Below are 26,750 nucleotides of genomic sequence, written 5' to 3'. Positions count from 1 at the left end.
TAGTTCAATGAAATCGGTAAAATTCAGCTGTACAATTCTTACTTGCAGTAATTTTAAGTCAGAAGTGAGCAAGACATTGCTACATTTTTTTTTTTTTTCTGATAAGGGGGAAAAAGATAGATTTGCACTGTATTTGCTACCCTGCAATGGTTGACGTTAAACCCTTATGTGGGTGGATTAAATGTAAGTAATTTGTGACTTACCTTGTCGCAAGTATTCTCTCTTCGTAGCGCAGTGGCCAATGAACCATTCAAATTTTCCGCGCTTGCGACAATGCGACAATAAAGCGAAACCAGCCCGCCTTTGCATACTTTTTAGCAATTAAGAGGTTTGGTGGAAATTGAAATAGCCGGAATATTGAGCTGACTAAAACTGCTCTTCTGACGTTATGATCATGCAACAGCTATGCTCACCTAGCGGCGAACTTGTAAAGTAAACCACAACCCTCTTTGATGTGTTCGTGCGCTCGATACGACAGGGCTACCATGTCACACAGGCCGTTCCACTTCCTCTTGGCTCTGTGTGTACGTCCTAAAATACGGCAAGTTTGTTCGTTGCTGAAGTTCTAGGAGCGCCGACACCATGCCCGCCGAAGTCGAAAAAGCGCCGGGAGACCAAGCCGGCGATATCAAGTCCGCTGAGGAGCCCCCAAAGACCGTACTGACACTCGAAAGTATCCTTGAATGCCGGCTACTACGTCGACGTGACAGGCATTAGCACCGGTGTGAAACCTCAACGTGGCACGAAATACGCGGCTTAAATATCGAGATTACGTGTAGAAGATAGCGTTAGATCTGTGGTCTTGCGGCGGCTTCTTAGAGCGTGCTTGTTTGCGTGGGGATAGCTTTAAAAATCGACCTGGAATCTGAGCGCTCAACGATGCTTACCTACGGCACCGTACGGGCCATATGTTGCCGCTGTGGTTATCGATGTAAAAGCAGTTTCGGTTAGATAGATTGGCTTTCCGGCGCCTTGAATTCGTCGTGTTACAGAACGCGACCGATTTGCCGCATGGGCCGGTTTCGATCGCGGACCGTGGTATCGCCAGACGTGCAAACTGATCGATTGCTCCCTCACATTCGAACGAGTAATATGTTTATGCTCGGAAACTGGTTACAAAATTAGAAATTGGCTCTTTTTGGGTGTTAACAGGTGCACTTAACTGCACTTATTATTGCGGGACTATACCTAGCGTTAGTAATAACTGGCCGGCAATTTACACCGAGCCGCTGTCGTAACAGTCTTCACGGCACAGAGTTTCCTAAAATTAACTAGAGGGGACTCTGGCGCTGCGATCGTTCAGCTACCATGGGTAGAGTGCAGTCTTGGGCAGTAACTAGTTACTAGTAACGCGTTACCGGTAACTAGCTACTTTTTTCAGTAACTTGTAACTGTAACTAGTTACTTTTATGTTAGAGGAACTTGTAACTTTAACACTGTTACTTTTTTCGCAGTAACTGTAACGGAAAATACCGTTACAGTTACTTCTGACTTTATGAAAAATTATCCAACAGCAACACTTTTTCGAACTTTCTTCTTCACCATATATCCTCTCCACCCCTCAACTTTCCAGAATAGGGCTCCCCTCGCAGTTTAGGAGAGGAGGCGACTAAGCGTATTATCTTCCCTGCAGAAGACCGAGTTTGGAGGTCTGTCATTAACGCAACATGTAAATCAATCGTGGTTCAACTGAACAGCCTGCTAAGTTCGCGTCCGTTTTTTTTTTTTTCAGCATATATATCCTTTTCGTCACTTGAGCATCTAGCTATGTTCTTGGTGTACAGGTGGAGGAGCATTAGGATGCCATGTTTATAGTCTCCCTCGTCTGAGGCTCCGAGCTAATCGTGTTTGACAGGTGGCTAGAAAACAGCAGAACGCGAAACGGCTAAGGCCAGAAATTCCGTGAACTAGCGAAGCGATATTTTAAAACTTCTTTGTAACTGGTTGTAAAATGTTTACTCCGACTTAATGCGACAATTATTAACAAAATGACAGACGTTTCACCTCCAATGGAGGTGGCATCCTAAAAAACAAACAAAAAAAAAATGAGCCGAGGTCAACCAGTCCACTAGTCACACATGTCCTTGTAAATGTCCAGTGGGGGGCCGTGGCTGTTTTTGCAAGCCGCGGCGAATGAACCACGATTCCAGGAGTTTCTTTTCCCCCACCTTCGTTCACAAACCGGCGTCGTCGCATTGTTTAGGTCAAAGCTATGACCTGTCATCCAGCAGTGCTCAACAAGCTCGGTCTTAGAACGCGTTGCATGGGTTGCTTTAGCGACATTCCGCTTGAGTTCTTTAGGCCCCGTTGATCATTTCGTGCCTGTTTCGCCGATCCCCGCATCGCACTTTTAGATACCGCCATGATCATCCGCAGGTGTGCAGTCTTAGGATTTCGTGAACACACGTTGTCATGTTCTAAGGTATAATAACGGGACTTAAAAATGGTTTATATGCCCAGCGGACCGGAAGCTCTCCGAACAGAGTCTGACACACCTTAAACATATGGAGCAGACACAATGGACGTCGTAACCACTCGTGATGCACTCCCCGCTGCTCTTCGCATGCGCTTCTGGGTATAGTTAATAAACCTCTTAGGATATACTGCCATCGTTCCAGTACATCAACCACGTTTTCCACTTCATGTAAGAGGCGTTCAAAGTGATTGCTGGTGTTGGGCCCCCTTTTATGTTTCCTTCGTCTAGGGTTTTACGACGTGCAACCCTTATTAAATAAATTCTATAATTTGATTTGTGATCTATTATTTTATACAGTAACGGAAAAGTAATGACGTTACTTTTGCACAGTAACTGTAACAAGTTACTTTCAGAAACTCTGTAACTGTAACTGTAACAAGTTACTTTCAGAAACTCTGTAACTGTAACTGTAACAGAGTTACTTTTTTGGCTTAGGTAACTGTAACTGTAACACTGTTACTTTTTACTGGTAACGTGCCCATGACTGGTAGAGTGACCTTGAATAGGGGGAGTGTCCAAAGCGCCGGCTCCCGCGTGGGCCTTTTGCCGTGAACTCCCGCGCCGCGCCGCTGCTGCGCCGGACCCGTGGGCTTTCCGCGCTCGGGAAGCGCGCGGAAAGCGAGGGGCGTCTGCTACGCGCTGTAGTTTCTTGCGCCGCGTTTCCACACAGGCCACTTGAAGCCTACTTAACTTTTATAATGCGGTGCGGAATGAAGCTTATCCATCTTTAAGTGTTGTGTTAGTGCTGGGGAACAACAGAATGCAAAAAAAAATCATGTGTCAAGCGGCATCAGCGTGGCCTAGTTCCGGTCACAGAGTTCGAGAACGTTGGTGCGTGTGTAAAAACGCGCAAAACAGACACGCACAAGCAAAGAACGAAAAAAAAGCCCTATTCGCAAGAGTAATCGGGCAATAGCATCACGCATGCACGAATTAAGAGTTATAAGAAAAGTAATACATTTAAGGCGGAAAGTTGGGCTAGTTGGTAACGTGAATAATAGGACATGTTAACTAGCGAAAAAAGACGTGGACGAGAAGAAGGAATACAGGACAACGCTAGACTTCAACTAAACTTTATTACACATAACATTTACACATAACATTACACATAACATAACAGATGTTTTCACTGCGCTCGCCAAGTTGTCTATATATACCTGAATGTTATGTGTAATAAAGTTTAGTTGAAGTCTAGCGTTGTCCTGTATTCCTTCTTCTCGTCCACGTCTTTTTTCGCTAGTTAACATGTCCTATTAAGAAAAGTAAATTGCACGCGCAGTCCGCTGAAATACTTGCGCGCAGTGAGTTCACGAGCTTTTTACTCATAGTCGCCACTGGTTTGCTAGCCATATGCACACCGCTTTATTTGACATTTCATTAGCCTCCACAAGCTCTTTATTATGTACGGAGCACACCGGGAAGACGCAAGGGAAACAAAAAGAAAAGATAAAAATAATAGAGACGGCTATACGACCGCAATGCTGTTGGCTTATTTTTGCTTCTGAGGTAGCGTACAGCTCACCGTGTGCAAACATTTCAAAGAAAAGCAATGCCAGGTAAACTAACCTTATTCCGCAAGTTTTTGCATAAAAGGCGTAATATAGAAAATGCTTTACAAATATCCAGGTATCATGAAACAAAGTTGCAAATGCCCCCATTCTTGCTGTACAAGCTGCCTGAACGAAAATACGGTATATATATATATATTATCGCATGTTACATTGTATCGCTGAAAGTCATTATGAAACGTTCGCGCGAGATGCGTGCATTGCTTCAAGCCACGAAATGAAAACAGTTTCAAACCAATCATTCTCAACTTCAGATGTTTTCACGGTTCTCGGAGGTTAGCGTTCGCCCGGTTCACAGACTTTACGAAAAGATGTGGACGAGTAGTGGCATAAAATACAATTGTTTCTACGGCAGTTGAGTGTGCGCCCACAGGGCACCCGACCGTAATTTCCCGCTTTTTCCTGATGACCTCAATATAGCGTCTACCACAATTTCGTGCTGAAGCTCCGGAGTACTTAAATAGCGAGTCTGCTGATCTCTTGAATAAATATAAAGAGATGACCAGACGGGTAAAGCAAGCCTCTTTTGTCCCGCAGGTGCGTGCAATCAGCTGCTCTGAACTGAGAATCACGTTTGTTTTCGGGCGATCGGTTGTAACAAGAAATGAGGCATACACGATGTTGCACTGTTATCGTTTCATTTTCTTTGGTTTGTCTTTTTTTTAACGCTAAAGCCTTAGGTGCCTCATCAAACACCGTCGGCGTCCCGCGTAGCCAACACGAGTGATGCACAAAATCATCACGCGATGACGTCGACAGAACTTGTGACGTCACTATGACGTCATTCAACGTGACGTCATATGATGACGCCATCACATGACATGGTCGCTGTCCATTGCCTCCGTGATCGGCCCCCTATGTAGGCAATGTAAAGCAGGTGAGGTGCAGAAAGCTTGCAATGCCTTCGATCCTGTGGGCAGTCCGAAACCACGTTATGTGCAGAAAGCTTTCGGAGAAGGGCGAGGGAGGTTCAATGCATCGACTGACGAAAAAGATGGCTTTCGTTTTCGAGTCATCTCAGGCGAATGCATAAGCGACCAGGTTTTTTTTTTCATGTAATTTTTTTCGCATACATTTTACCTACGCGGTCAGTTCTTCAATATGCATGGGTAAGTCTAACATGTTGACATCGATATTGGTGACCACCACGTTTTTTATAACCTGATGGAAACAAATCGTCAGACTATTCAACGCGGAAATTTGGGCTAGTTGGTGGGTGTGGAACTTGTGCATCTTGGCAGCGCAGTGGAACGAACACAAGAGAAAGGAACACGTAGACAGGACGGGCGCTAAACATGAACTGAGAATTAACACAAAAACGATGAAATTGTACAGACATGCGCACAACATTCAAAAAGGTGCAGACGTAGTTACTAACACTGATATCTGCAATGTCGCTTCAGATACTCTATCTCTTTTGTATGCAACGCCAATGAGGCGTACTCACGCACTTGTCAGCTTCTAAACTTATACCACGGCCGCTCGATCTGCGGCCGTGCTTATACAGTATGCTTCGTAGATTTCGCGCGCTTGCTGAGCAGCAAAGCTGCGCAAAATACGGGTGCCCTTCGGGTACCCTTCTACGGGTACCCTTCTCAGTTGATGTCTAGCGCCCGTCCTGTCTACGTGTTCCTTTCTCTTGTGTCCGTTCCACTGCGCTGCCAAGATGCACAAGTTCCAAAATCGTCAGACCACATCGTCAGAATTATTTCTGGCTAAAAGCGGGTTTGCGCGCCATACACCATATTATTACTGTTAGTCGTTACGCAAATGGCAAGCATGTCAAGTTAATGATGCATATGACCTATCGGTCGTGTTGGGCATACGTACATTTGTGCCCCTCCGTGCCAATTTTCGTGTATACCATGTGAACGAGACGCGAGTTACACGAGTAATTTTTTACTTTTGGTGCCGCGGCCACGCCGACTGACACATTCGGCTTCGCATGAAATGGCTTGAAACAGCAGAGCGCCGGAGGCAGCCTTGTAAAACAAATCGAATGCACGAAATAAAAGATAGGATATGAAGGGTGCAAACGCGTTAGCATGCATGAGCTAGTTACTATGTGCATGTGCTACGTTCTCCTGGTTATCTCCAGTTTATTCTCTCCTGCAGCAGGTTTACGTTCATCATTCCACACGAAAGTAAGCTAAGCGCCTTTTCTCACGATGATGTGAGCGCAGGATGTGTTCCTCAAACAGCCGCGGAAGTGTGGACCAATGCGGTGACAAACCAGCTGCAAGGATATATACAAAAACCCCGTTTCACAACACCCAAACGCGCTCTCTGTGTGATGAGTCGCTGCAGTATTATGTTGCAGTGACGCAGTATTAAATGTTGCCCAAATTTCCACAATTTTAGCAAATAGCGGCCAAAATATCACGCGCGTAGCAGACGCTCGCCGCTTTGGCGCGGCTTCCGCCGCGGAGAAAGCCCACGGGTCCGGCACGGCAGCGCCGCGGCGCGGAAGTTCACCGCAAAAGGCCCTCGCTCCTCCCATGCATTCGCGCGGCGCTTTGGACACTCCCCCTATTCTAGATCACTCTAACCATGGGAATGATGGGTAGTACACAAATTTGCCTAGTCTTCGTGCTTGCGGCTTCAAACGTACTTGTGGCTTTGTTTATTGCTGTGTTTTGGCGTTTGTTTCGGATAAAAGAATAGACCGTTGTGAACTTCGTGACCAGGTTTGATTTGGTTAGCCTAAAAAAGTTAAAGTGGTGAAGTGGAATTGCTGACTTTTGCTGAACTTCGTTTTGCGACAAAGCGGATGCAGCCGACGCGGAGCCAAACGGAGCCGAAAGAACGAAGTTTAGACAAATTTGTGTACTACCCATCATTCCTATGCTGGCTGAAGCGTCATGCGTTGCAGCTCCCATAGACACTAGCGCCAGAGTTCCCTCTAGTAAGTATTGTAGGAAACTCTATGCTTCACGGAATTTGTTGCCAGAGGTCAGATTCACTTGTGACACCGACAGCAAGTGTGCACAGACACTTGGCACCCTAGTAAGTTGTAGCTAGGACATTCTCGTATGCGACTCTGCAAATATCTACACGGTGTTTTCTATTACTGTTGTACAGCAAGTATGCACTGACACTTGTCATCCTAGTAAGCTGTAGCTAGGATTCGAGTATATGCTCTTCAAATATCAACACAATGTTTCCTATTATCATGCCCTTAAATTCTCAGTAGCTGCGGGGATGCAACATAGATGGACTGAACGAGAACTGGATTGAAAACTTAAGAAATGCAACTTTCCTTAGCTTTTTGTTTTGCAGTCCTGCAGATAATAAAGGACGCTCAGCAGAAGCATGGCCTCAGGCACGGAGACTACCAGCGCTACAGGTACTGGACTTGCACTGTGTGTTTTGTTGTTGATGTGAGCAGCTTACTGACTGCATATGACTTCTTAAGCACAAAATGTTTAAGAAGCTATATGTAGTGGCGTAAACAGGTTATGCCAACTCCTTTGATGAACTTGCCCAATCATCTTTGTCCACTTTAACTTAATTAGCAAATACCACAATGCTCCTTGATTATCTTGCCATGTTCGAAGTTGTTGGCCAATAATGATAGTTTCTGCCTTCGCAGGAAGCACGTTCTTATATTAAAGCATTGGCACTGACCCAAAATATCCGTTTCTTGTTGAAGCCAGGCAGTTGAACACGCAAAGCATAGCATGGACATTAATGACTATAACTGTTTTGCATGGCATTTTATAAAGATCAAAAGCTAGGTGCATCTAAGGAACACTTAGCCCAAGTAAAGCCATTAGAAACTCAGTGATGCCACTCCCATATTATGTGGGCAGTTAGGGGAGATGTATATATTACTTTTAGCATATTCTTGGTGCTTTTACCTGCTTCCTGTTTACAAGTTTTAGGTAAGTGTTCATCACCTTCTTCATTATTCCTTGTTCTTCTTCTTCATCATTATTCTTCATCTACTATGTGCCAACCAGCCCAATCAAGCACACTGCTTAGGTCAGTGTTCACAAGCTATCTGAGCACAGTTCAATTCTTGTTGAAACATGTTGAGCTAAACCCGGTTACAAGCTAAGAAAAAATGGCAGCTCTGCCGACAGAACCGCAGCATGCTTGCCCTTCACCTGTGAAAGACAGTCGTGCCAGCTGGTTTCTGCTCAAACTCTAAGTACTTTTTCTCGGCTAATGTAGATACTACACATATTAAGAGTTAAAGTTCGTCGTTACCACTTGAACATTAAGTTTCGCAAAGCAGCTATGTCCGAGTCCCTGAGGAAATTTACCTGCATGTTCAAGTTTCCGACCTAAAACTAGCAACATAAAAGTGCATCTGTATGGGAAATTCAGCCATCTGAAACACGCAAGAAGTGCTTGAAGTCACGAAAATGAGTAAGCGCTATTGGATGGAGCACTTATGCCAATTCTCTGTGGGAGGGGAAGTGATGGCTGTGGGTGGACCTGACATTTTTTTTTAGGTTGTAACCGAGTACAGCTGATTCATGCTTGATCCTTGATGCTCTTTCCTGTCTTCCTAACTTTTTCACCTTGGTTTGCATCTTAAATTTGGACAAATTCTTTTCCTTCAGGGGCTACTGTAGCAGACGTCTTCGCCGTCTGCGCAAGTCGCTGCACTTTCTGCAAGGCAACAAGCACCGGTACCAGGGACGCGAGGTGACCGATGAGCTTCTCGGGGGTGGCGACGCCCGCTACTTGCTCATGATCGTCGTCCAGTGTGAGCGGGCGTGGGCGCACGCCATGCAGCTGCGTCAGGAGGCCAACACGGAGCCGCGCAAGCGGTTCCACCTGTTTGGACGTCTGCGCAAGGCTGTCAAGCATGCGCAGGTGACTGTGTGCTGGGCTGTGCTGTAATCATCAGTTGGCCTCACTGTCAGTGTTTATTGTCTCACTAATTGTCTGCCACAAAAATTCTTAGAATTCGTAAAGTGCGAGTTACATGTATTTGTCACTTGCTCTAAGTGCTTTCTCTCTCCTGTTGTCACCATGAGCGTGCTGAAAGCTACACGGGGGAAAAATGGGGGGGGGATGTCAAGGGGGCAAGAGGCTACATCCATACGTCGGCACACGTCATGACCTTGAGCACTTTAGAGTTTTGTTTCCTTTATCCGCGTCAACAGCCAGTGTATAAATGTTGTGCCCGGCTCACTTGCCCGAGCCACAACATGTCATGGCGTGGGCACGCCATGATAACTACTATGCAGTTCACGATGTTCAAATCATGCAATCATCCACTGACCCATTTGAACAGAAGTTATTGCATGTTGAATATCTGCAAGTGACTGATGTCAAGCTGGGCCAAACTGGGATCAAGCTGGGAATGTTCGACATACCATAACTTTTGTCCAAATGGGCCTAGAACATCCATTCTTGTTTTACTGAATACAGTATTCATTCCAGGTTATTGTCATATGCTGATTTGCTTTATAACTCTCACAATATATAAATAAATCTTGCTCCTAACAATGTACATGGAATATTTAATATTTCAAAAACAGCAAGCTGTACTAGAAAAATGACTGTATACTTGAAATCAAGGCATAAAAATACATAAGGTGCAACAGTTTCATAAAAATCTACCCAAAAATAAAGAAATATGTATTTGAAGCAGGGTATCTGAGACTCGCCCTTAAAGACATATTCAACGCATTCAAAGGCACCATGATACTCATTTTAAGGTTCTCGACACCAGTGCTTATATTTCAAGCAAGAATATGAAAACTAAAGTTCTTGTCACTGCCCCTTTAAGAACCTCTGCTCCTTCTCATGTCGGTGCTTTTTCAAATGCAGGCCTTGGAAGTGCTGTGCACAGCATCAACACGTTGCGATGCTCGTTGCAAGCTGGAAGCTCAGGCCTACTGTGCTTATCTCGAGGGAACCCTCCACACTGAACTGCAGCAGTGGAAGGTGAGAGCTCCACACACCAACGACTAGTGCTCACACTATGTGTTTGAGCTGTAATTCGGGTTTTAAGGCTGGCCATTTGGCGTACTCTGGAGTTTTCCCAGCACCCCTGTGACCTATGTAGTTATATTATGTCAAGCTTGAATAATGGGAACATAGCTTTGTCTTGTTTTAGTATGTAAACTGCCAAATGATGTACAATTCTGAAGGGCATTTGATGTCGGTTTTGCGAAAGATATCGATACTGACCTCCAGAATGACTGAAATCCAGACGCCGATTCTGAAATACAGAGTTTTCATTCCATGGTTATGTATCAACACATGGTGATTGCATGGGGTGACCTGTCACGTCTGAGTAGCTTATGAACATACTTATTTAGAAAGTTTTTTAAAATATGGCACGGAGATGATCATGTGTGGGCCGGGCTGCTAGCGATATGTCTGCAGGCCACATGTTTGAGAGAACCCTGGGCTGTGCAGTTGTTCCTTACTGCTTAAATTGTTGTATTGAGGTATCAAACAGGCCACAGCTTATATGATGCACTGGGTATATCGCAGGTTATCTGCAGCTGCGTGTTATGATGTGTGAGATGTAAACACCAGGTGTCATTCACTCTGCTTTTCCCACTCTGCAGGAAGCCATGGAAAGCTTCAGCAAGGCGCAGACCATCTACGAGAAGTTGGCTCAGGCCCTCGGAGAAGTGCCGCGCGCCCTCTACCAGCAGCGGGTTGACGAGCTGAGCCCAAGCCTGCGCTACTGCGCATACAACATCGGCGACGAGACGGCCATCTCGGACCTGAAGCGCATGCGGCTCCAGGGCAACGTCACCATGGGAAACGAGCTGGACGTGAGTGGACCTGCTTTTGGTATGTTGTTGGAGAAGCAAGCAGTGCACAAAGAAGCCGGTACCAGCGCGGGCAAACATGCAAACGATTAGGTGTACATACAACGAGGACACAACCAAATGAATCGAACAATCAGTCCAAGGAAAGCATAGAGGATGTTAATTGTTTTCTTCAACTGTAGCGTATGAATTGTGGTGTAAATTGAAATGAGTTGAAATGTACGTAAAATCACCCCTTCCGCCGGTGGGATCCAAACTCGCAACCTTGGAATTACGCGCCCAATGCTATACGAATTGAGCTACAGCGGAACACGCTTTCCCATCCACTTCGTTAGGTATTTCGGTGCACATAATCCCTGGGAGTGTTAGTTAGCCAGCGCCGCTCGTAGCCCAGGCGGCAAGTTATCCGCGCTTGTAGCCCAGGCGGCGAGTGTTCCACACTCCCCGCCTTGTCAGAGACACAAAGAACACACAAAGCGTTGTACTTCAGCCTTGATTTGCTTGGAAGGTTACTAACTTAGTGGCATCTGCTCGTTTCTTTCCTGCAGCACCTGATCGAGCAGGCACGCGAGAAGCAGGCGAGCAGCCTGTCGGAGGTGACGTGGCTAGGCCGCACAGTGCCCGTGCGTCACGAGAAGGTGCGCCTGTTCTTGCTGGCCGCGCAGGAGGCGCCCCGTGAACTGGCACAGGCGCCTGACATTGAAGCCAAGATTGCCGTGCACGAGCGGCTACTCTTTGACTGCAAGGATGCCCTACAGGTAAGACAGTGTTCCGCTTTGGTGCGTGATAAGCTGTGTCAAAATTCTGTGCAGGGTTGTTACCTTTGATGGGATTTTATCCAGTACTGGGTATCGTTCTGCTTATCTTTTTTCTCATCCATAACTCTTTTAGGCATGACATATGAAGCACTGACTGTAAATGCGTCAAACTTGCACATTATTTCAGGGCACTCAATATTCTATTGCAATAATAGTAATATTATAATACAGTGATTTGCGTGTTTTGCAGTTATTAATCTTAATTAAATTGTAATTAAGTATCTGTTTATACGGAAGCCATCGATGTTCCGTTTCTTGCACAAATGGAATCAAATCTCTGGCCAGAAATATAGTGCAATTTCATTTTCGGTTATATTCATTTCGGGCAAATAAAAATAATAGTTTTTACGTGGCTTGCGGAAAGCAGCACATCGAACGACACCTCGAACATGGTAGTGCCTTCAACAAAGTATCAAGTACAACAGTACACTGCAAAATGAAGTTAAATGAAGCCACATTTATTACGCAGGAGGTTTGATTCACCCAAACCTCATTTTACTGCGCTTTCTTAGCCACTATTCGACACAACTAGCAAAGAAACCTGTACAAAAAAGTGTACAAAGCATCTCAAAGAGTTAACAGAATCACGTGACAGGTAGATACGGCCATACTGTGATATACTAAACAAAGATATATTGAATTATATGTAAAATGCCTGAAAAGAAATATTCACGTCGATATTGGCATGTGTGCTAAAAATGGATGCTGGATGGTATAACAAAGTAAAAGAGGTACCGGTATGTCAGATGTGTTTTTGTTATGACAGGGCTTGATTTTCTTCAATGTTTGGCCACAACAGCCACGTATAAATCGTGGGTTGGTGTGAAAACTAGAGCTGTGCCAATAGCAAAATTTTGGGTGCGAAGCGAATTCGAACATTGAAGTGTGAGTGCGAATCGAATAGAATATTTTTTTAATATTTCTCGAATATTTCTAGAATATATTTCAAATACTTCGAAGCGAAATTGCAGAAAAAAAAGTTAGAGAGGATTCCTAAGCATATTCTTATAAGGTAGCAACATGAAAGTGTTTTTTTTCGCTAGGTTGATGAAGCACTGGCGGGGCGGTGTTTCATAGTTTTCTTATCAAGAATGAGGCAATGTAGAGGCCGAATTCTATTTTATGTACATGATTTGGTGCAACCAAAGTGTTGCCAACAACACTTTACACGTGATAGGCAAAGATGCCATTTCCTCAGCCTCTCCTCCTCCCGTAACGGAGCTTGAAAGGCAGCTTTGCCGCAATACGGCGGTGTAATGAGGTGAAGCATATTGAAAATTTACGGACCACTTCCAATCGGACGTTGACTGTGTCTCGGCTAAGTTCGACCGTAACGGAGCTTGAAAGGCAGCTTTGCCGCTATATGGGGGTGTGATGAAGTGAAGCATATTGAAAATCTAGGGACCACTTCCAATCGGACGTTGACTGTGTCTCGGCTAAGTTTGACCGTAACAGAGCTTGAAAGGCAGCTCTGCCGCAATACCGAGGTGTGAAGGGGTCAGTGCTGGGCAGTATCGAAGATACATGTATCTTCGATACTATCTTAGATACTTTTTGGGTATCCTGTATTTGTATCGCGATACGTCTCGCAAAACAAGTATCTGTATCTGTATTTCCGATAGATTGAAGAATGTATCGTGTATCTTAAGATACAATATACTGCGATCGCACCACCACCGCGCGAAGCAATAAATGTTGGCTGAGCTCGACCTCCTCAAGCTGATACTGCTGCCACTAAGTCTACGGAATAAAACTAAAGGCAGTGACATTATTTTATCTCCGCAAGTGTTTTCCAGCGAGGATAGGCGATAACCTCTGAGCGTCCCTCTAGATTGGTTAAGCAGGGTTACGAGGGGGCGCTCGCGTCGTCTCGACAGACAAGCGCGCGAATGTCTGCGCCCAGCTGAATTTTTGTTTAACCGTTTTTTTTTTAGTTTTGTCAGTGCCATGACACTTGGAACTTAGCCACTCTTCTGTGCCGCGTACTACAATGCGTGCGGATTCTTCCGCACACATGCTGATGCCGCTGTAAAGTCATTATCGAAGTTCCTTTTGTGTGGTGCTTCGTTACGAAGTCAGAAGAATGAAAGAATGGCGGGTTGCTTTGCCTCTCGTGGCTTTCACACTTCGGCGATTTGAAGGATCTCGTGAATGTGAGTTTGCATTACATGCAAGGAGATTGACGTATATGCAAATAAAATTTTAAGAGCTATAGCACCAAGGGTACCGATACCGGATTTAACAGAGCAAGCATTCACCTAACAGACGCTATCTTGGCGTACGTCTATTTTTCTTTTATTCAAAGAGTTTTCAGAATGATAATTTGATTGTTAGCAGAAATTATTTCTTGGCTGTCCTTTTTCATCCCATACATTACATATGTCTTTATATTGTTTTTCTGCCGGTCTGCTTACTGCGATATGCATTTAACGTGCTGGCAATGTGAGCTCTCTGCTTTATTCCTGTAGTTCTAACCGTCTGCGTCATTTCTGCTGCTGTTCTTCTTCAAGTGGAATATAAGTTTGCATACTTATATTCCACTTCAATTTACTGTTATGTAAAGGTGATGTTGAGAACAAATATATAATAATCCGGTCGCGCCTGTAGAATACAGTAATGATACTTCTGCTTACTGCTAAGTAAATTAGCAAAATTGAGTTTGCATTATAATAACTTAAATTATTAGGCGCCATCTTAAATACATTTGCAAAGATATTCGAGAAACGCTGTTACACCAAATGCTCCGTTTTTCTCATGAGCGTCCCAAAGAGTCGTTTTACGCCACTTTCCATAGGCTATTAGGGGTTACCCGCCGCGCTGGTCCAGTGCTCATGGCACTTGACTGCTGGCCTGAAGGTCGCGGTAGCTGGATTACGATGGATGGCAAATGGTAGAGGCCCGTGTGCTTATATGCAGCTTTTAGAAGCCCAGGTGGTCAAAATTTCCGGAGCCCTCCATACAGCGTCTTTCATAATCATATGGTGGTTTTTCGACGTAAAACGCAACAATTATTATTAGCCCTTGGGGGTGCCTCCTGTATCGTGCTTCTATACTCATTCGCTGTGTTTGATACGGAACCGCTTTTCTATTTTACTTAGCTATATTTGTTCCCGTTGTTTAGGCTTCCCTGAATCCTTTTACTGTTGCTAATCGCCAGGAAATCGGATCTATAAGTGTCAATAACGTGAATAGCGGCGGTGTCCTGCAGCGCTTTGCGCAGCTGTAAAATACGTCTGAAATGTTTCTGCGCTGCACATGTTCTTGGTGACGTACACCTGTCCAGTGATCTGTAATTGCGAAAACTGTGATATGTTTACCGACAAAGTTGAACTCCACAGCGGTATTGCACCATCGTGCGGAGGCTTCTTATTGAAGTTCATATGGTTAGTTGACAACCCACGTGCTGGTCAGCAAGCAGAGCAGCGACTAGCTCCCATCAGTTACAAAAGCTACAAGCAAGAACCGCTATCAGCGAAATGCATAAAGAGCTGTCATGTTAAGCAGCTAGAACAACGCCAGGAAGTTGTTTCGGAATGAAACAGGTATACCTTAAACAAGAATTACAAAACTTTTGAGATACTAACACAGTTTTCATTCAAATGAAACACAATTGGTCGCAGTTAATAAAGTTTCAAGCAAACATTTATGTGCATGGGGGTTTAAGGCTGCATTGTATAGTTGTATATTAAAAAATCTGAGAGTGTATCGAAGTATCTTAAGATACAATTGGAATGTATCGTATTGGATACAATCCGTGTTGGAGTATCTTATATCCGTATCTCAAATACTTCTTGCCTGAGTATCTTGTATCGTATCGCGATACAATTTCAAAGTATCTTTGCCCAGCCCTGGATGAGGTGAAGCATATTGAAAATCTGAAGGGGTCACTTTCAGTCAGACGTTGACTCTCTTTGTTTTTGGGAAGTTCAAATAGTTCGAATAGTGAAATTCCAGTGCGAATCGAATCGAATAGCAAACACTATTCGAAAAATATTCGAAATTTTGAATATTCGCAAACCCCTAGTGAAAACGTTAATGCACCGAGATTTCTGGGCATCTTAAAGGCACCCAAGTGGCTGAAGTTATCAAGAGATTACTGCACCCCCCCCCCCACTTTGGTTTAAGGCTTCACTCATAGAAAAGAAATAAAAAATAGGAGATAAGTTTTTTAAAAGTTGCGGCTTTTCGATATAAAACCGCATTAATTAACCATTCACACAGAAGTGTACTGCATAAATATGGTGCTGATACCTGGTGAATGAGGTGAGATGTGCACGAGCACAAAAGTTTAAATGTTAGTTGGCACAGTTAGGGAATACAATGCTGACCACTGTTCTTTCATATTGTTCTTCAGAATAACTACTTCTTAGGCAATTTGGCACTTACTAAACATATTGTAGTAGCACAAAGCTCAAAAAAGAAAGGAAACGGAAGAAGGAAAGTCAGGATCCTAGGCAGAAGCAAAAACAAAACCACGCATGAACTGTTAGAGGCTCGTCATATCCAAACCATTGGTCATGGATGCGCGAGTCAAACATCAGTTACACTCTGTGATGCTTAAATGAAATTGTTAAGAATTTGAGGGCGACGACACATGTATCTTGCCTAACTGGCCCCGTTTTCTGTTTTTTTATGCACATGCACGTGTATGCGTTTATATAGGAAGCCTTTCTTATATAACATAATATAATTGTTGGGGTTTAACATCTCAAAACCACGATATGATTATGAGGGATGCCATAGTGGAGGGCTCCGAAAATTTCGACTATATTCGAAAATAGGTCGGGCACGAATATAGGTCGACCCCTACTTATAGCACTCTACGAGAAATAAAAAAAAAATATTCGAAAATAGGTCGACCCATGTTTTTTAGAAACAGGAAAATTGAAACATAGCACACCTTTATTTACAATTAACTTAGCGCCCTAGTCGCTGCCGGGAGTGTCATGTTCGTCAGATGTGCAAGGAAGGTTGTCGGATTCTTCGCAGGCATCCCAAATGACGTCGACTTCGCTGCCATCGATTGCGTTGGAAATGCAGCACTTTTTAAAGCCAGTCACGATAATTTCCGCTGGCAAGTCTTTCCGCGCGTCCTTCACCCACGTCGCAACTTCATTGAGGGAAGCCCTTCCCGCGGCGTCCCGTCGGTGTCATTGCAGCATCCTCCTTCAAGCCACTCTTTGTAACTCTTCGCCACCCGGTCCTTAATGTAGCTGGGACGTCATACCTAGCGGTATGACGACCAGGTCTGTTGGCCTTCTGCAGGGCCTCCTTGACGCCTGGAGCCTCAGTTTTTTTTCAAGAGCCTGTCAGTTGCTGGGCCGCGAAAAGCACGACGCTATCCATTGCACGCGAACAGTCGGTCCCGCTGCTTCCGCCAACCCCTAATCAACTTTTACGTCGAACTCACGCTGAGCGGCACAATTGCTGGAATTCTCGGCAAAAAGTATCACTTGACGCTTGAAGTCAGCTGTGTAGCTCTACCGACGTGACACCGTCGCAACCGCGCATTTGCAAATGCGAACCGTCACGTCAGATCCAGTGTTGCCATCTTTTTTTTACACGTGGCGCTAAACCAAAGTCGGAAAGTCGCTAAATAGTCGCTAGAGTTTTCGAAAATGTCGCTAAAATATCGCTAACATTCTAAAAGCTATAACTCTGTTATAGTTAAACACATTTCAAGTCAATTTGAAGTCTAACTGTGTTTAAGAGCCCTAAGATGAGAACTAGGATCTGTTATCAAAACTGTGACGACTATGATAGTTCTATAAAAAAAAAAGTTGTAGCCAACGCTGCATCGTTGAATGGGTTAAGTATGCTCTTTCGATCTACTCATGTTTTACGCGTTTGTCTGGTACTCGGTGTCCTGCCGTGCTAGCCGAATTAAATTCACTCGGTAATTTTCGTTCGGCTGTCCCGATGCATCGACAAAAGTACTCACGCTCCCTTTCTTTGCTCCCCTGCGCCCCCTCCCCCCCCACCCACCATTTTCAACCCGCCGCCTCGTGACTCCGGATTGGAAAAAAAAAGGAAGTCTTGTTGGGGGCCACGGCTCAGCAACACTGACACACGACATGACTGCTAAAAGCCGGCACATTCCGTTCCCCCTTCATCCTTTCCGAGAGGGACACGCTCAGCTCGCAGAGCGACTTAGCGCCAACTGTATGACCCCAGCACCCCCGCTTTTGATTTTATAGCCCATCAGCGTATGATGCCCTCTGGTGTATTTAGTAAAAAACAGGTTTCTTTTATTATTAGTTTAGGGCGGTAAGAGTTTACCACTTCGAAATGCCAAAATTATTTCAAAAAGCTCAAGACGCTAAATTTCGCCAAAACTCAAAACATTCCGCTAAAAAAGTCGCTGGTCGCTAAATTAGTAAAGTCGGTCGCTAAATAGGGTACAAAGTCGCTAAATCTAGCGACAAAATCGCTAAAATGGCAACACTGGTCAGATCAAACAACAAAGAGCGAGGCCTTAGGCCAGTGCCAGTGCGGCTGCGCGTCGGCAGGCAGCACGGCTAGGGGGCTAGGGACTTCACGGCCTACCTAGGGAAATCACGGGTTCCAGCGTAAACATGGCGGAGCGGCTGCATTTCGCGGGGGCTTTGAAAAGGCGGTGTGCAGCTATTGCACAAACAACTTTTTTTTTCTTAGTTACTTAGTCGGAAAAGGCGAACGGGTACAGTTTTTATACCAGATTTTATGGTATATAATGTGCGTATGTAGCAAGAACTGCTTGAAGAACAGCAGGCGCGGCAGTTGAACGCCATAGGTGCGGTGCTTTTGGTCGCTTTGATCGCGAATATAGGTCGAGATTCTTTGGTCACGAATATAGGTCAATAGCTGATTATGGGCAACATTTTTGGGAAGAAAAGGTCGACCTATATTCGAATAAATACGGTACCTGTGGTTCCTTGATGTGCACCTAAATCTAAGTACACGGGCCTCCAGCAGGATTTTCGCCTTTATCGAAAATGTGGCCGCCGCGGTTGGTATTCGATCCCATAACCTTCGGGTCAGCAGTCTTACGCTACTACTACAATATGTTTAGTTTCCTGAAGTCCAGGGTTCGATGGAAACCCGTCTGGGTCGGAAAAGTTCATGGAGGAAAAATCAAGCGCCAACCATTCGTCAACCAGCGCCAACTCACATACCGTATAAACGCGTGTAAGGGCCGCACTTTTTTTTCAAGAAATGAGGGCCAATTTTTAGGTTGCGGCCCATACACGCGACATTTTTTTCTTTTAAGTAAAAACGCACCAGTTAGCGAACGAAGAGTGTTTATTGCAGTATACGACCTTTCTTGCGACATACGTGCTCAATCGTCGTCACTCAGCGAGTCCTCAGACTTGGAGTCCGAGATGAGATGGTGTGCTGCGAAGCACCGTCACTCCACAAGCAGTCATCTTCCGTGCCATCCAAGCTGTTAGATATCCCGGCGACTTTAAAACTTCGGGACACAATGTTCGTCGACACCGAGCTCCACGCAGATAGGATCCACCCAAGTACAGTCGCCAAGGCTAGTCCCTTCACACGCAGCATCTCCGTTGTGAGTGCAAGACCATCATTCCGCACTTCAGTCACATAGCGGAGCAAGTCTTCTTCCAAATCGGGAAACTTGCACTGCTCTCCTCGGAAAGCGCGCTTAGTGCTGTTGGTGTTTCGCAAGGCTTCTTTTTGAGCACACCAACGTCGAACACACTTCTCGTCAACGTTGAATTTTCTGCCGGCGGCACGTTTCCCATGCTCGAGAGCATGTGCGATCACCTTCAACTTATAGCCAGCAGTGTAGCTATTCAGGTACTTGCCCATCTTGCCAAAACGTGAACGCCGTGTAGAAAACAAGCTAGCACGAAGGTCATCGAACAGTGCAGAAAACTACAGCAAATGGCTGGCTGAACTGCACAAACCGAACAACGCCGCGAACGCCATGCCAAAGTTGGTGATGCTAATGCCGATATGGATAGCGCCGATAGCGCGTTAGTATAGAGATGTGAGAAGCTAAAAATAAAATCCTGCTTTAACCTTTAGTTGGCGAGTCTATGAATACTAATAAAAAAATTGAAATTTTTAGCCCACTTCACGAACATCTTAACACGAATAAAATCGAAAATATATATATACATACTCTGGTGACGATGATGATGGACCCGTGGAAACTGCATGTTCAGCCAATGTTTGTTGCCACGTGTTTTATGTTGACATTGTTCTTGTGCTTTAATCTTATTTTGAAATTGCCTGCTTCACTAATGTACACGTGTCTACCATCAGCGCAAGGTATCCTATGCGACACCACATGTCCCTAAGCGCGAGCTGAGGCAATCATTGGTGACGGTAAAAGATAAGCTTTAATCTGCCTTCTTTTTAAAAATTACTTTTAGTGGGACCGAAACATTTTTGTCTTTGTGTGTGCATTTTTAACAATTGGTCGGCGCTTGATCTTTCCGCCATGTTTAGTTTCCATATTGTTACTGCAGCAAGATCAAGTGACATCATTTGTGAGCAGTCTTTGTGAATGCGAAGGTCACTTTGCTTGATGCGCATTCGATGGCATCACAATCTTGAAGTCTCACTTTTCTCCATCTTGTGGGACCAGCTTCTGCGCGAGGAGCTGCGTGCCGAAGGGGGCGGTGGTCAACAGGGCAAGGGTCCAGTGTCCGCGCTGCAGCTGCTGCACTCGTACCTGTCCTACTTGCGCCAACGCACCACGGTCGAGCGCAACCTCCTGCTCATCCGACAGTTGGAGCAGAACGAGTCCGGCCCCAAGAAGCCCCAGGACCTCGTCCGGCCCTACGAGATCATTGTCCAGGTGAGTCTGTGCGACCATGCATCGTGAAGCATGTGTTTGTTTTCTCGGTACAATAGTAATTCAACGTCAAGCCTGACACTATTTTCGATTCCGTGAAATCCAAATGATCAGTGTCCTTTGCATGCAACGTTATGACATCAGCATGCAAGGGTATGGACTGAGAGATTCACTGAACTTGCAACACTTTTGTGAAGTGCCTGCCGATTTTTGAAAGCTGCTTCGGAACAGCAACTGTAGGTCACGGCCTAATTATAGTGTCGTTTTTCTCCGCTGTTGTTGCAGTGTCTGGGCGAGATGCTGCAGCTTCCGGGCGTGGAAGAGGGCACGGACTTTGCGGAGCAGGTCCAGGCGGAGTTGCTGCTGTACAAGGCACACCGAGTGCGCCACATTGGGCAGGCACTGGCTGCGGCGGGTCGCTACCCCGAAGCTATGGCGCTGTACCGACGTGGTCGAGACTACGTCCAGCAAGCCCTTGCTGTCTCCTCTCACCTGAGCAAGGTTAGTCCATTGCAAGCAGTGTATGTGTTACTAAGGCTCAGGATTAACGAGCGAAGTGAATTATTCTCGAGGCAATCGTTTCTTTGTTAGGTAACCAAATGAATCCAACCGACAATTAGGCCAAGAAAGGCATAGGGGACATTAGTTGTTGTCTTTCTGTAGTGCAGTAATTATTACGTAAATTAAATGGAACAAAGTGGTTGAAAAATCACCCATTCCATCAGTGGGATCCGAACCAACAACCTTCGAATTATGCGTCTGATGCTCTGCCATTCAAGCTACGACGCAAGGCGCTTCCCTGTCTAGTTTGTTGAGTATTTCTGCACGTGTAATCCCCGGGAGTGTTAGCCAGTGCCACTCGAAGTGCTGGGATCGGGATTGTCAATGTACTTGCATGTTTTGGTGGGGCATCTTTAAATCATACTTGTAAAGCACACGTAAAGAATGATGCATTCACATGAAGAAACAGACAATGTTAAGCAGCAAAGATTTTCCGTTTCTTCATATGGTTGCAACTAACAAGTAAGTATTTCACACTAGCTTATCCTTCTTGCTCCAAGAAAACACAGCCTCAATAAAAGGACAAGTAGACAGAGCACTGTAGTGTTTGTCCTTATGGCCTCTGCAACTCTAATAGTGTGAAACTTCAAGCTTTTGATGCTCTAGCATTCAAGAGCTAATAATACATTGAGATATGTATGAAGAAAGGGAATTTTTGAGGGCTCGTTTCTTTGTTTTGACACAAGCTTAACGAAAACCAGGTTTTCATTGAGATATGTAAACACGCAAAGCACTTTTGATGTTTATCATCGTTGGCGTACCTGTTCGACAAGCAGTTTTGTCTTCTTCAAGGCTGCATCTGGAACAATGGAAGTGAGAATGTTTATGCAAGCTTCCAGAAGTTCTGTCCACTTTTTTGTTGGAATGTGTTTCAGGTACAGCATGTAACCATTTATATCCATTCGCCCTTGCACCCTTCTCAATTTTCTACCATTTCAACGTGCTCATTGTGGAAGATTTCTTAAATCCAACAGTCGTAAGTGTAAATCTGGTGCATAACTGCAATTCAAGAGCATTTCTTATAACGTGTGGAAGCATGGAAGGCAGGTTCATGAAACGAAACCTTGGTCATCCACTTGTCTGCAGCACAAGGCTACAAAGAAAGACTTCTATGCGGATTTCACAGAAATCCATGTAAAAATTACGGATTCCAGAAATATCCATAATTTTCATACGGATTCCGTAATTTGTAATGGACATACGTATTACAGATTTTACAGAGATCCGTATGGCTGTTGCGGATTCCTGTGGGCTTTTCTTGTTTCCTCACATTACGGTTAAAATGGATGTAATTTTTTTTTCTTTTCACATTTCAAGAACATCGGAGCGTGGACATGGGAGTGATAGTGGTCTAGTGGTTATGGTGCTCAATTGGTGACCCGAAGGTCGCGGGATTGTATCCCGGCCGCGGCAGCTGCATTTCGATAGAGGCGAAATGCTAGAGGCCCATGTGCTTAGATTTAGGTGCACATTAAAGGACCCCAGATGGTCGAAATTTCCGGATCCTTCCACTACGGTGTCTCTCATAATCACATCATCGTTTTGTATCATAAAACCCAAACAATTATGACTGAGTGATAGCACAATGACTTCAACAACCTAGCAACCGCATCATCTCTTGTGCAGGAGGCAGTGGCTTCGTTGAAGGAGCTGGACAGTATCCTGGAGGGCCAGGTCTATTCGGTGCATGCCCAGAGCATTCTTGGATCAGAGGCTGAAGCGCCCACACCCGAGGACAACAAGGAGATTCAGGTGGGCACCGGTTGGTTTACTGCACCTAAATGCGAGTTCTGTATAGCTAGTCAGCTTTCTGCGTGTGTTAAGGCATAGTCTAATGGAACATTCCACCCACAGAATTAAAAACATGCATGTAAATTCTCAGTTATCGTTAAGACTATATTTTTATTGCCTCTGTTGCTCTTTTCAATGTTGCATTAACTGCTCGCTTCTTTTCTGGTGCATTCGCTGTACTTGTAAATGCTTCATATTTGTCTACTGGATGTTAGACATCCATGAGAAATTCATGAGTTGTATGTTCAATCCCTTCAAGAGCAAAGTAGTAGCCGGCATTTCCTCACATCATGTCAATAAAAAAAATGTAGAAGGCTTAAACCATTCATTCACAAAGTACAGTATACAGAGCAATCTGCCTTTAACAATAAAACTCAAAAACCTGGCTACTACAAACCACGCTGCAGTGCTTTTGCTGTGCACAGTTCAGAAAAACAGAAAAACAGTGACTTTTAGGATTGCTGAAATGCATGGCAGTGTGTCCTTAAATACTGTGGTACTCCTTTTTCAGTTACTGGTGGATCGCCTGGACACTTATCTCGAGGACAAGAGTCTGACGACCTCAAAGCCCAACATCGCTGCCTTCCCGCCTCCATTCGAGCCCATTCCATGCAAACCACTCTTCTTCGACCTCGCCCTCAACCACATCGAGTTTCCGTCGCTTGACGACGTTGTCGACACCAAGAAGGGCCAAGGCCTCACAGGCTTCGTCAAGGGATGGCTGGGTGGATGGAAGAAATAGCCCGCCCCAGTGTTTGTTTGCAAGGTCCACGGTGTGCTTCTTTCATCGCTTTCAATGTTTCACTTTGTTTGAAAAGCACTGTGCCCAACCGAATAAAACAACAAAGCCATTGTTTCTTTCAGGGTGTCAAAACGAAATGTTTCAAGTTCGTAGCACTTTAGGGGCCCGGCTCATCATCCATCCATAGATCTCATGTGGCGTGATCGTGCTCGCAATCAAGTGCTCAATACAGGCCTAAAACAAAACAAGGCTAGCAATGCTCAAAACCAGGTTAATGCAAAAGAACAAGGTTTAAAATAATATAATTAACAGAAATAACCAAGAGGTAATTGCAATAATTAACTTAAAATCTCTAAAAATGTTTCGTAAACATGCGGCTGACTCCGGCGCCGCGCAAGAGAGGGCGCCACCGCCTCGCTAAGCAAGCGATTGTTCCTCCCACCGTCTCTTCTACACCACTACATCTGAAGTGGGAAACAGCCTGACAGAACTCGCTGCAGACGACACGTATCTCAACTGCCGTAACAAGCAGGAAGTCGATAAAGCGCAGCAAAAAGTAGCACGCATGTCGAACGCCGTGTTTGCGAATCTCCTTAACAAGATTCTATTCGTGCCGAGGAAATCCTACATGCTTACCTCGAACATTGGAGTCATCGATCGTTTGGTAAACGGAGCAGTGGAAACTCAATGAATGGGAATCGCTGGGTGCCCGTGCTATGCAATTCCTCTGGTTCCTGAGTAGTGGAGCTGCGTTTAGCGCAGGATTAAGAACTACACCAATCACTACACAAAAACGACATTAGCGCTGGATTTTTCTTTTTGGTTTTAGTTTCGTTTCACCGAAAAAAGTTCCGCTCCGTTTCTGTTCCGGAATGAAAAATGAAATTTTCCGTAACGATTCATACCGGTCTTTATTTGCACACAATAAATTTGAAATTGAAGAAACGATAAAAGTATATAATTTATTTCCCTCTTCAGCGAATTACAAATTCTCTGAGCAGGCTGAATGCATTGCTCACTCAAGGGAGTGAGCATGATCTCGGAAGCAGCACACCATCTAGTGATATGCGAGACCTCTGCTCTGATAAAAAAAAAACAAACTTCAGCACCAAGAATGCCCTCTCCACGCTGGCCTGTGTGGCTTGGCACACCAGTGACCACTTACGTTAATACGTACAGCTCTGGTTGCCGCTCTTTTCGTTCTTCCTGAAATTTCGATACATCTTTGCTTTACATTCCGTGCCCGAGATATGCTATAATGCTCGCGTTGCATGACCTCTGTTGTTCCGTATTGCCAAGTTTTCTCTTGAACTGAAAACTGGTCAAAAAATTATTTTGGTTTCACTCCCAAACGAATAATAGATAACATTTTGGTTACATTTTTGTACCGATTGAAAAAATATATTTTTTTTTTCGTTTTCGTACCATTCTGACTCGCTGGTTTTTTTATTGCCTGTTTACTGCAACTTCTGTCAGGTGTGCCAGCACCATTGTAGAATTTGGACATGAACATTATTAAAGGGACATTGAAAATGGCAACTACCTGCACTAGGTGTTGTAGATAGTAGTACTGTTGAAGGTCTCCCAACACTTGTTTTGTGGAGGGATAGGTGAATAGTAAGCTTGAGGTTGGAAGCGAATAGCGGTTTCGTTGAATAATTTCAAATCGAATAGTTCGAATAGTACATGTAGCGTAATATAAAGAAAAACTTGGACCATCTCGCCGAAGGGAACCCTAATGGGATGCGAAGCAGCAGCGGTGCGCACGGTGTTGACCCGGTTGAAACGGGCGTCGACGCGGGTGCTGGAAGAACGGTTTGAAGCGAAACTCGGTGTAACCTTTACTCGAGTAAACGTTTGTTTGAAACGCAAAGACACGGGAGGCGGGTTGGGTTTCGTGTAAGTTTCATTAAAGCGTTTGGCAAGACTTCATAGTCGTTGTTTCTTCAGTCGAGACACGGGCGCTGGACCGGAGCAGGCGCGCGTTTCGCCTTGACTACCACGGGTGAAGCGAGAGAAAAGTGACACGTTCAGAGGTGTTGCGAGCGGGCGGAGCAGCCGGCAGCTGCGGGCGCTACGGCGAGCATGCTGCGGGTGAGGGAGAGAGTGACGTCAGCGCGCACCTGCGAGGGAAGCGTGCGAGGGGAGCGTGACGTCAACGCAAAGCTTTGGCGTGATCTACTTTGCAACGCTCCAACACCTACGGCGAGGGGAACGCGTTGCGGCGCATTCGTACGGACGCACGTAACGTACGGCGTTACACACGTGACTCAAAGACCTGCTTCGCATCTAAAAATAATGGCAGCTTTGCACTAGTGGTGCCAAGCCTGAGGGAAGAGGAGAGCTGGGTGGCCATGCCTTGTTTCTCTGTTTCTTCCTCTCTGTCTCTATGTTTTTCTTGTCTTTTTATCTGTTTGTCTTTATTCCCTTTATTTCCCTCTATTTTTCTCTTCCTCTTTCTGTCTCCTCCTTTCTTTCTATTTTCTATCTCTTTCTGTCTCTTTTTCACGTGTTCGTTTGACACTCGCACCTGATGTACCCGGTAGTGGGGCTTGCCCAATTCTTGTGGCGCATACCCACCCAAGGAGCTTTGCACGACGGAGCACAATCGAGCATGATGATGAGCCGGTTCACGATGATGATAGTTTTTTACGACGGAGCACGAGTTATCGACGGCCTAAACACCATCGCTGTTGAAAATGAGCATTGTTGTCATGAGCCAACAAACTTGCACAATAGTTGTAAGAATTCGAACTATAGGGATGCGCGAATGCAACTTTTTTAATTCGAAGTGAATTGGAAGCAACTGTAAATAGTAGCAAGATTTGAATAACAGTAGGGTGCTCGCTATAAGCAGTAAAATACGGTAAGTTTTAAAATTTACTACAATTAACGCATATACGCCCGTATAACAAGCCCTGCAAGAATGCTTGCTGAACGGGAAATCACCTTATCCAGGGAGGTCCGGGAAACCTTTGTGGTCAGCCCGTTCCCTCGGAATGTGCACCCGCAATACAATGTAGGGAGGCGAAAAGCCCGAGCACGGGCGATATTACAGAACGCCGCCGAGAATCGAGAATCGACTGTCGTTGTCGATGCGGCTCAGTACGGCAAGTCTAGCACATTCGCGCTGCAGTCGTTGACGGCAACGGGGAATTACGCTCCTCAGCCTCGGTCAGGTTAGCTACGAGCGCAGTTGCAGAACAGGTCGCCATAGCCCTGGCCACGGTGTTAGAAGT

At 45.1% G+C, this 26,750-nt stretch overlaps 1 protein-coding gene across 1 annotated transcript; it reads left to right on the top strand.

Annotated features, from left to right (window-relative positions):
• Positions 1-467: 467 nt before the first annotated feature.
• Positions 468-23,632, top strand: LOC119400377 (signal recognition particle subunit SRP68). The gene is made up of 10 exons (XM_037667394.2): positions 468-673; positions 7,324-7,390; positions 8,616-8,871; positions 9,835-9,951; positions 10,584-10,796; positions 11,342-11,551; positions 20,208-20,420; positions 20,703-20,918; positions 22,605-22,730; positions 23,281-23,632. The coding sequence occupies exons 1-10, from the start codon at positions 583-585 to the stop codon at positions 23,509-23,511; spliced, it is 1,740 nt and encodes a 579-aa protein (XP_037523322.1). The 5' UTR covers positions 468-582; the 3' UTR covers positions 23,512-23,632.
• Positions 23,633-26,750: the final 3,118 nt, after the last annotated feature.

Source organism: Rhipicephalus sanguineus, chromosome 7 (genome assembly GCF_013339695.2).
Source record: "Rhipicephalus sanguineus isolate Rsan-2018 chromosome 7, BIME_Rsan_1.4, whole genome shotgun sequence".
NCBI classification, from domain to species: Eukaryota; Metazoa; Arthropoda; class Arachnida; order Ixodida; family Ixodidae; genus Rhipicephalus; species Rhipicephalus sanguineus.
This window is presented reverse-complemented; position numbering and strand designations above follow the sequence as displayed.